General features: G+C 47.6%; 2 protein-coding genes across 2 annotated transcripts in view; one reads left to right on the top strand and one right to left on the bottom strand.

Annotated features, from left to right (window-relative positions):
- RCVRN (recoverin) overlaps window positions 1-4626 on the top strand; it is a 6585-nt gene extending 1959 nt beyond the window's left edge. The window contains exons 2-3 of the mRNA XM_011358956.1: window positions 1810-1921; window positions 4505-4626. Of these exons, the coding sequence (XP_011357258.1) occupies window positions 1810-1921; window positions 4505-4626 (234 nt within the window). The remainder of the gene's footprint in view (window positions 1-1809; window positions 1922-4504) is intronic.
- Window positions 4627-10398: 5772 nt separating this feature from the next.
- The window catches only part of GLP2R (glucagon like peptide 2 receptor), a 56023-nt gene continuing 55454 nt past the window's right edge, over window positions 10399-10967 (bottom strand). The window contains exon 13 of the mRNA XM_011359123.1: window positions 10399-10734. Within this exon, the coding sequence (XP_011357425.1) occupies window positions 10399-10734 (336 nt within the window). The remainder of the gene's footprint in view (window positions 10735-10967) is intronic.

Here is a 10967-nt window from a genome sequence, read left to right as displayed (position 1 = left end):
GAACCATGTAAAGCATGCCAGGCCCAACAAAGGCCTACAAGTTGATGCTCCTTAAAGAAAAGGAGGAAGAAGGGGAGGAGCAGGAGAAAGGTGATGAAGGAAGAAATGGAAGGGTGAGGTGGGGAGGAGAGGGAAAGAGAAAGGGGAGCATCCATGGCTGAGGCTGTGCAAGGTGGTGCCAAGGCTCTGCTATTCACCAGATCACAAGGTCACTGGCCTGGGAGTCAAGAGTTATGGGTTCTAGTCCCAGCTATGCCATCAATTAGTTGCATGGCCTTGGAAAAACAATATAACCTCCCAGGGCCCAGGGTGAACATTTGATGGTTCTTTCTCGGTTCTTTCCCTGAGACCTTGACAGTCTGCCCTTGGTATTAGAAGCAAGGTGGGACAGGTAGGGAGCCAATCACCCCCAGCATTTAGTTTTCAGGCCTGAGCATGGTTCCCATGACTCAGGACAGAGAGAAGTGTTAAGGGAGTCACCTATACTTCAGTTGCTGGGCACCTGCCAGCCTAGGCTGCTGTCCCAAGCTTCTGGGTTTGATATCCTTGCTCTTCTTGTTATAGCATGGAGGTCTAAAAGGTTACTTCTCAAAGCTGTTGATCTTCCCTCCAGGCTAATGTCACAGGCTTTACTGTCCCTGCCTGGCTGTGCTCCCAGGTGTCTCCAAGGTGCTCTCTCAACTCTCACCCAACACATTGCCTGCACCCCGGGCCTGCCCCAAAGCTGAGGGCCCAAGCTAGGACAGGGTTGGGGGCCATAACCTTGAGTGTCCTCTCTGGGCCTGGCCAGCCCTGGAGTTACTGAGCTGGAAGTAACCTGGAGTTAGAAGCGCACATCAAGACCACTTTGTCCCTTCCCCTGATCACAGGTCCAGAGACACTTCCTCCTTTGCCCCACATTGCATATCTTTCTCCTTGATTAGCAAGAGCAGAGAGTGGTGAGAAAGATCCTTGAGCCTAATGCTAAGCCTTTCTCTGATTCCTTCCCTGAGCAGAAGAGTAAATGAGGGACTTCCTGTGTCCTGACTTTGGAAAATTCTTATTGAAGACTCCCTCTCCTTTCCCCAGCCCCTGGAATGCTCTTCAAGGCGTAAGGATAAGGTCGTGGGTGGCGTAATGCAAGTATGGAGGTTCCAGAACCAACTGCCTGGATTAGAATCTCTGCTCTTCTGCTTCTAGCTGGGTGACTTTTAGCAAGTTAGTTGTCTCAATTTTTTTCATCTGTAAAATGGGGCCAGTAATACATACTTTGTAAGGTTTTTGTGAAGGTTACACGTAAAAATGCTTAGTAAAGTGGCACATGTTAATTGTTCAATAAATGTTAGCGGTAATTACCACAAGCCAATCTGGCGGGGCAACCAGGTATTGCATGGACCCAGAAGCTATAGAATATTCTAAAACTTCTGGGCAGTTCAAGGTAGCGATTCCAAACTGCAACCCCAGGCTGCTGTGGGATTATCATCAGGAAACATTTTATTTCTTCTTTTCTTTTCTTTTCTTTTCTTTTTTTTTTTAATAAAATGAAAGTAATATGTTTTCACAGTCAGGAAATTCAAACCATACAAAAAGGGACAAAATAAGAAATGAAAGCCTTCTTCACCACTCTCCCACATTCCCTTTCCTGTCTGAAGATCTTAAAATACAGATGCCTTGGCCTCCTCCCGGGTGCTTTGATTCAGTAGAGCAGGCTGAAGCCTGGGACTCTTCATTGTCTGTCGTAGAGGTTGCCAAGTCAGCGACGTGTGTTTTCCCAGGGCTGCCAGGCCCTACCGCTCCTTCTGATGCATTGTTCCTCTTCATTTGGTGCAGGCAATTTTCAAAATGATCAATCCTGAGGATGTGAAGCATCTTCCAGATGATGAAAATACCCCTGAGAAGCGAGCTGAGAAGATCTGGGGCTTCTTTGGAAAGAAAGATGATGGTGAATGACTACTCTCTCCTTGCCTTTGATTTTATAGTCACGGGCTGTTTCCTGGAGATTCCAACAAGATTTATCCTTCCGAGTCCCAGTGCCTGGGCAGGAGCGAGGACACCTCATCCCGTCGTGCACCTGTGCAGGGCTGGCTGAAGGGCCTCTGGGGGGTGTGGGCGGAAGGATCCCCAGGCTTGGCCGCTGCCCCTCTGGAGCTGCGCTGCTGATAGCAATGATGCCACATCCCAGTCGCTTATATAACTCCATTGTGGCCTGAGAGTCTATGGGGGAGAAGGAAAGCTCGAAATGACGTGTTATTGAAAAACAAAAAAAAACTTTGGTTATAACAGAGTTAGCCTATATTGAAGGAATAGTAAAAAGTAAAGGCAACAGCTTATTAGTTTGTATGCAAATGACAAGTTTAGAGGAACTGCAAACCACTTTCTGTTTAAGCGGAGTGCCGGTTTGTAGACACTTCGGTTTACTTTATTGTTTTTAAAAATGCTTTCTGGACAGTTAGGACAGGGCAAACTTCAGCTGTCTACGTCTGAATTAGCGTCCAGTCCCAAGTAAGTGGGATTTCAATTTACATGATTTTACTTAGGAAGTTAGTCTAGGTTCCCCGCCCCCCCCCCGGAAGCACCGCCAGAAGGGATTAGATTTAAATTAGATTGCAAGAGATTTATTGAGGGAAAGGTTTATGAAGGAAAACAGGAAGGGATCTAGAGGAGGCTGGGAAAACTATCAGAGTGCAAAGCAGACAACCTGTGTGGGCAGAGCGGCAAGGAGGAAGGTTGGATAAGAAAAGTCTTAGATTGCAATGCTGTTCTCAGAAAGCGTTGGCAAAGCCAATGGGGTGTCCTTGAGCCCCCTTCTTCCAGGAGCTGGCCTATCTTGGTACCCTGCCCTGTCCAGTGTTAGGCTGGAAGCAGCCCATGGGGAATGCAATCTTACAATGAAAGCGGTGATGGATCCCAGAACTGGGGCTTCTCGTGCATGATGCTCACGGCCATCATGAGAAGGATATAGTAGAGTAGTTGACGTCACGTGGCCATGGAGGACCAGGATGACAAAAGTGAGAGAAGCGGATAGTAGCCCTACTAAGTGAGAAGGTCATTGGCAGTAGGGCCAAAACTAGGGTGAAGCAAGTGAGGTGCCTGGCCCCACGTTTAGGGTGGCTCTCATTGTCAGGTGCCAGCCTGTGCTCACACAATCCTGAGAATGAGTGCCTCCTTAAATTTTGCAGAGGAGGTGCCTCTCTCGCCTCACCCTAGTCCCAGCCGTGATGTCACCTCCTCCTTGAGTACCTTCTCCTCATTCACACTGATTCTAGCTGTTTAAGATGACTCCCTGTGGTACCTCACCCCACTAGCCCTTTAACCCCTTTCACGACATCTGTCTGGGTCTGCAATATGCCGAGTCCCTTGTTCCGCTACTTGCTAACCTGAAAATTGACCCAGGTGAATGTCACGAGACACAGCAGTGTTAGGCAGCTGACTTTTACTCCTGCCAGGTGACATGTGTTTTCATGTGGGTGACCTAGAGACAGCACCTCGCTCCAGAACCGGACTCTGATAGTGGAAGTTGTAAGCTCTCTGTAAGGCTGATAGGGCAGCTGGGACTTTAGACCCAATTTCACTGCCCACCTGTGAAGGGAACCAGTCTGGATCCTAACCCAGGGAGGATTAAGGATGTTCAAAGGGCCTGGAACATAAGCCAATCGAAATACAGTTTGGTTCAGCCAAGGTTTGTTGAGCACCTACTACGTGCAGGCAACAATGAGAATAACCATGAGCTGAAAGAGCACCTTTCTCATTTTAGCTATTCTGTGTGTGACTGTCTTCCCCACCAAACAAAGAGTTTCCTGGGGCCAGGGACTTTATTTAACTCGCTTCTATGCCACACCTTGCCAACTGCCCCCTGCAGTGGCCTCAACCCCAAGCACAGTAGGTCTGGCACAAAGGAAGGGCATTTAACTGGATAGAACTGAATACAGTAGGGAAGGGCAAGGGTGTCTCTCAGTCCCGAATGGGGAGGTAGAAGGGAGATGCAAAGCTATATAGGAATGAATCATGGAGGAGTTGTCAGCCCGGAATTGTGGAGCTGCCCATATGCTGAGGTGGACAGAGAGGCCTCTCCACGAGCCAGGCTCTCCCTGGCACCACATCGGACCCTTTACCTTTAACTCCCTTCACCCTGAGTGGACAGTGTTCCCCGATTCTCTGCTGAGACTCTTTTCACTGAGGTCCCCAGAAGTAACCCTCAGAACTTGAGGCTTGAGACCTGGGGTAACATTAAAAATCTTTAATAACCAGCCAAGCAAAGGCATTGGCCATAGAAGAGACGCATAGCACTAGAATGCATCCTAGACCCCTCTGCCGTCATTAACCCTCTTGTTGCTAGTTCATGGGGAGATCCAGAGGTCCAGGAGAGGAGCTGAGTATCTGGGGTGGGGGTGGAGGTACCCTCAAGAGCAGTGAGACCCAGTGTTTTCATAATAGATATGTCCATACAGAGTATGCTGGCAGACATCAGCCTCATTGCAGCTTGAAACAGCCAATCCTGACTACAGTGTTTTTTCCACATACACAGATAAACTTACAGAGGAAGAGTTCATCGAAGGGACCCTGGCCAATAAGGAAATTCTGCGACTCATCCAATTCGAGCCTCAAAAAGTAAAGGAAAGATTAAAGGAAAAGGAAAAGAACCCCTGATGCCAACTGCTCAGCTCTCCTTCCTCCCCCACCACTCAGATAAACACACTCATGCACATGCACACACGCGCGTGCTCATGGACACACACACACACACACACACACACACACACGCACAAACATACCCCAGGGGCCAAGAGAGAGGCCTCCAAACCCACAGCACATTAAACCCACAGTGAGGATCCCTGCCAAACAAGTGTCTTTAGCAATCTACCGGTTCTTCTTCCCTCTGTCTTTAGAGTCCCTCCCATTACGCCTGGCCGCCTCCCCTCCCCTGCCAGCCCATGCCTCCCATGATAATCCCAGGATTAAGTCACAGGAGTCCTAAATATCACCTCCCCCACTTCATGTAAGCTCCTTTGTGGATTGCTGGGTAAGCAGGTTTGAATAAATGCAAGAGGAGCTGGGCATACAGCTGGCTGATTGTTCTGGAATTGGAAAAGGAAATTATTTTGTCAGCTCAGCCTCAAAGACAAGGATGTGTTGCCATTGTAGCCACAAGCCAGGGTGCTGGGACTATAATGGTGAAGGAGATGGACATGGTCTTTCTCTGGCAGAGCTCAGGGTGTAGAAGGGACTACAGACCTTGAAGAAGCCATTATAAGTGGGGAGGTTACCATGGAGAAGTGTAAAGCACATGAGAAGATATAACTGGCGGGGCTGCCTTGTCCAGACGATCAAGGAAGATGTTCTTAATGAAGAGACATTTGAATTAAAACCCAGTAGACTGGGGTGGGGGAGAGTGGGGGTGGGGAAGCACTGGGTCTCAGCACAGACACTGAGGCATGAATGAGCATTTCCTGTGAGAAGGCCAGTGTAGCCAGAGAGCAGAGGGGTAGGGGAAGCCAATTGTGAGTTAAGCCTGAAAGGTAAGCCAAGGTCAGACCATGTCAGGCCTTCCCTGCAGCCCCTGGGAAGCCTTGAGCATCACTGTGGGGGTTGTGGGTACCATTGGGAGTTTGGAGCAGGAGGGATCTATGTTTGTAAGGGAACCCTGTGGCAGGGTAGAAATAAATCAGAGAGTCAAGACTGGGGTCAGGGCGGCTGGAGATGATACTGTTATAGTCGCCCAGGTGACCTGGGCCAGGGGAGTGGCAGTGGGATGGAGAGAATGGGACCACTCTGGAGATATTTAGGAGTCAGCAAACACCTGACTAGCTGCAGGAGGAGGAGAGAGGAGCAAGGATGGCAACCAGGTTTATAGCTTGGGTGCCAGGTGAATAGTGATGCCATCTGCTGAGATGGGAAACAGGGAGAGTTGCTGGTTTCAGGGGAGAGCTAGTTCAGTTTTGATATGGTAAGAGGTGAAGACATGTGGATTCCCCTCATTTTAGAGATAGGAAAAGGAGACCCAGAGACAGCAAGCAGCTTGCCCAGGCTCAGCCAGGTAATGAGCAGAGGCCCAGCCAGGACTGCCCACTGGCTCACATTGCCTGGGACATCTCAGAAATCACCAGTGGGTTCTCAAGATCACTGGAGTCATTGTTTTGAAGGCCCATTTATTCTCCAGTGTCAAGTTCCAAGATGAGGTCAGAAAAATATATAGTTGTCCTGGACACTTGACTGACCTGTATGCAACCCCCTGAAGCAGGGGAGTCTCCACTTGCTGGAGTTAGGGGTGATTCCCCACTGCCCAAGCTTCAGCCACAACGATAGCATAATCACCACAATCATAAAGTGCTGCTGTTTGTGGAAGGTGAACTTGAAAGTATTCCTAACACTTAGATATGCAGCATTTTCTATGAGCCAGGCATCCTACTAGATGCTCGGCATTATTTCATTGATGAAGGTGTTATTATCTCCATGGTATAAATGAGGCCGCAAAGTGAGAGTGAGATTCAGTACTTAAACCAGAGTCACTTTGATTGGACCAGGCTGCCTCAGTACTTTTGATCTGGATATGACAGGATAGAAAATTCTGGATTCTGCAATGTCGGAGCTAGAAGGGAGAGGGGGCTGCACAGCATCTGGTCCAGTGGTTCTGGGAGAAAAAGAGTTATTATTAGAACCACCTGCCCAAGATACCCCTCTGGTGGAGAAGATACCAACTCAAATGGAGAAGAACCTTGGGTCCAGCTAGAGTGGTCTTGGGATAGAACCAAAGGGCTCAATGCCTCACGCCAGGGCTCCTTCACCCTACACACCACCCTCTCTGAGTGAATCTGGTTGCTTGGTAAGGGAGGTTGGGGGCTTTTCATTTCTCTCTGAGGTCAGGGCTCCCATGTCACTTGAGTCTAAAAGGATAGACACTGCATAATAATCTTATGGGTCTGCGGTTCAATGAAAGATATTAAGGGGCCACTGGATCTATTGGCCAATGAAAAACCCCAGAACGGTAACCTAATTAGTATATTTTATGTTAGCTTGAGCTGGCAGGGCTACTTGGGCTGGAGTCCTGTACAGCTCTAGGGCAGTCTGTGGGGAAGATACTTAGAGAACCTGGAAGTATTGTAAAGCAGTGTAAAGGAGGTAGAGGTGGTGATGAGCTTTGTCATCAAGGCTCTTCCACTTGACTGAAGGGAAAAGAAGGAGATAGAGGTGGTGTTGAACTATGTCATCAAGACTCTTCCAGATGCAAGGGACAGAAGATCCAACACGAACTGTTGTGGCACAAATAGGAATTTATTGACTCATGTAACTGAAATTCCAGGAGTAGCACTAGCTTGAGGTCTGGCTCAGTCCAGGGACTCTGACAGTGTCTCAGGGTCCTTCCTCTGTCTCCAAGATCTGCTTTGTGCTGTGGTGGCTCCATTCTCAGGAAGACTTTACCCCATGCTGGAGAGATGGCCATCAGCAGATCCAGGCTGGCTTCATGGGTCTAATTTCAGCAGAAAAGAGAAATGCCTTTCTGTTGTGATTCCTAGCCAAAGTCCCAGGACTTTCTCATTGGCTCTGATTGATTATATGCCCATCTCTGATCCAATATTTGGTGCCAGGAAGATGTCGTGCTCAGATTGGCCAGGCAGACTTTCATTCTCATCCTTGGGGCTAAGGACAAAGTTGAGACAACTCAAACTTCATGGACTGAGAGTAGGAGTTTCCAAGAGGAAAATTTGGGTGCTATTACTATAAGAGAGGTGAATTATAAAACTAGATGTGTACTACGGAGACTTTGGGAAGTCACTTCACCTCTGAATTTCTGCTTCCTCATGTACATATAAACTCAAGGCAGAAACAGATCTCATTAAGAACAATAAGCCAAACTGCTCTGCCCCTATTGCTGCCTACTCTCACAGGATTCTAGCCTCTTATGCAGTGTTCCTCGTGTATTTTTTAGCATCCCCAAGAGGTGTCCCCCACAGATTCTCCAATGGGTCCCTTAGTACCAGGAATGATGCACCGAATTCTCCTGGGCATGAGAGACCTTCAGCTCCAGTGAGAAACAAATGAGAAATCAACAAAATAAAAATAAAATTAAATAAACTTGTTATTTTAATCACTAGCAGGACAAAAGCCAGTAGTGTGTGTGTGCATGCCGCCCCATTTGTGACAGGGAAAGAGCATATTTACAAATGCTATGAAAAAAAAACTTCCTTCACTAATAAATGACAGGATCCTGGATAACTGACCCCTGACAGCATCTAAAGCTCGCGAGACATTTTTGTCTTGTCTCATTCAATGCATGTGTACTGAGCACCTACTCTAAACCAACTGTGCTGAGTAAGCTAAGGATATGACAGGGCCCCAGTTTTCTAGGAGCTAATAGGCTGATGAGAAAAGGCAAGAACATTTGCAGAAAGAAAAAATTAGAAGGGCATATGATTTAATGATTGAATTGTGGGTAATCTGGACACCAAAAAATAAGCTTTTGTTTCACTATGCATTTGTCTAGTGTCTTTGCCTCAGTTTCTCCTTTTGCAAAGCAGAGCCAGCATTAGGGTGAGGGCAAGATGGGTAATTGCCTCAGACATAAAACTTAAGGGGTAAGAGGCAGAAAACTCTGTCCTCAAAATAAATAATATTTTAATGCAATAGTTTAAAAATAAAAATTGTTAAAAAGTTCATAATGAGCAAAATATCAAAATGTTAAATAAAGCCAGGATCAGACCATGTACTTGCATGAACTGGCTTCACCTTCATCCCGGCCCTGGTTCCAATAAAACATTATTTGTATAAATAGCCTATGAGCTGTAGTTTGCATATTTGGTTTTTAAAAATATTGCATTAAAATATTGCTGATCTTGACAACTGAGGTTTTTTTAGTACTCTCTTAAATTTTGCACCCTCACTTGCCTCTAATCCCCATCCTACTGCAAAGTATCCTTGAAAATAGAGTTGCCAGGTAAAACACAGAACACACAATTAAAACTGAATTTTAGGTAAAGTATGTCCTATGGGATATACTTACACAGAAGGTAATTTGTTTATCTGGAATTCAAATTTAATTGAGCATCATATGTATTTATTTGCTAAATTTGGCAACTCTATTTGAGAAGTATCATATCTAACCCCTCTAATATAAGGTGATATTTAGTCCCATGGCAACATACTCTACCAACATACACATACATTTTATAGACTATAAAAGCAACCCTCCTGAGCATTAACACCCTGTTTCCATATGGCGTTCCTCCTTTGACCTTCTTTCAGCCACTGAGCCTGACCCTAATTGCCTGGCTTTCCTCAGCCTCCAGAAGCACCTTTCACTCAGCGTCTGGAGTAAAACTCATATATTCTCCATCAGCAGAATGGGTCCCATAGGCCTGGCCCTTTCAGTGAGCCCCTCAGCATGTCCAGATCATCCACAGTCCTATCGCTTTACCTGAGCCCCTCCAGCTTTCAGCATCCATTTTCTTATGGGGAGTTGAATTCTTATCAGTGGGGACTAGGGTCAGGGAGAGCAGTGGGCAAACCTCCTGGAGCAGGAGGTACAGCCATCGCTGTGTCAAGGGCCAACCCAAAGTGTCAGAGAATGCTAGGGCAGGCAAGACTCAAAGAAGCCAACTTCAGAAAGGCAGGTGGAGCCAGAAAGGAGAGGAAAGGACCCACAGCGACTTTCAGAGGGCCCCTGGGAGCTGGGGCCAAACCTCAGAGGAAGGATGGGCTTGTTACAGATCAGAAAGCGCTCTTGCTGACACGGGGAAAGAATTAAGATGGAGAGAGGGAGGAAAGACTTAACAAGAGAGGAAGAGAAGTGAAGAAGAAAAGAAATGGGATTCTGATGGGTGGCGCGGGATTCTACACTGCCTGAGGAGGGCAGGTGAGTCACAGCTGAATGGCTGAATACAGAACACCACTGGCTTCATCCTGCCATTGGCCAGCTCAGGGGGACTTCTAGCTCCCGCACACATCAAAGTTACCCGAAATGCTTGTTACACAACTCCCATCGCTGGCCATCGTCCCAGACAAAATCTCTTTGAATCTCTGCCATGAGTCGAACCTTGCATTTAAAACACTTCCAAGGTAGCCCTTTTATACCCTAAACCTAATTCTGATGGAAACCTTGTGCCATGTAAGGTAAAGAAAGAGATACTTGCTGGTCTCTATTTCATACAGGCATCTCTCTGTATCATGGGGTTCCATTCACTCGAATTTAAGGCCAGCCCCAGAGCCTAATAACACCAATGGGAGTTATTAGGATGACAATGACAGGCAGAAGCAGTGAGAGTTTATACAGCCTCTTTCGTACAGAGAATGAAAAAAAAATAGACTTCATGTCAAAGTGGGCCTGGTTCATGGGAAGTGTGATGACTACCCCACAGCACCCATCTGGCTTGGCCTCCTCCTCCCACACCCTTCTCAGGGACCACAGCCAGAGCTTGGGCCTCCCGCCTAGATCTCACTCTCCTCAAGACTCTCCTCCATGGTGTGGGCCAGGGTGAAGTCTCCCTCGCTGCTCTCAGACAAGCTGCTGACCCAGGGCCAGGCTGTGTGGCCCTGGTGGGGCCGGGCGCCCGGCTGCCCTGGGCCCTGAACGGTCAGCTGTAGGAGCTGCCCACTGCCAGGTGAGGGCTGCGGCTTCTGTAGCATCCTGGCGCTGTCTCTCTTGGAGAGCCTCTTGGGACATTTCCCCAGGAATCGGAAGTTCTTCTCCAGGACCCAGGCTCTGCAGCCTGAGTGGCGGGCTAGCAGGAAGCGGACCCAGTGTTTCCGCAGCTCAGCCTTCACCTGTCAGGTGAGAAGAGGACAAGTTACTGGAGTCATGTGGTCATGGGTCCACTCAGCAAATATTTACTGAGTGGCTACTCTGAGCCACTCTTGGAAAACTTACTTCTAATTGTGGGAGATGAACAAAGAGGAGCAAATATACGTGAGCATAGCAGTTGGTTGTGACACTGTGAGGCCATTAAGCAGGACAGTGGGGGAAGGAGACAAAAATTTGAGATTTGGTTGAACAGAAA

Source organism: Pteropus vampyrus, unplaced genomic scaffold (genome assembly GCF_000151845.1).
Source record: "Pteropus vampyrus isolate Shadow unplaced genomic scaffold, Pvam_2.0 Scaffold44, whole genome shotgun sequence".
NCBI lineage: Eukaryota > Metazoa > Chordata > Mammalia > Chiroptera > Pteropodidae > Pteropus > Pteropus vampyrus.
Note: the sequence above shows the minus strand (reverse complement) of the source record. Positions and strands in the feature narration are given on the sequence as shown.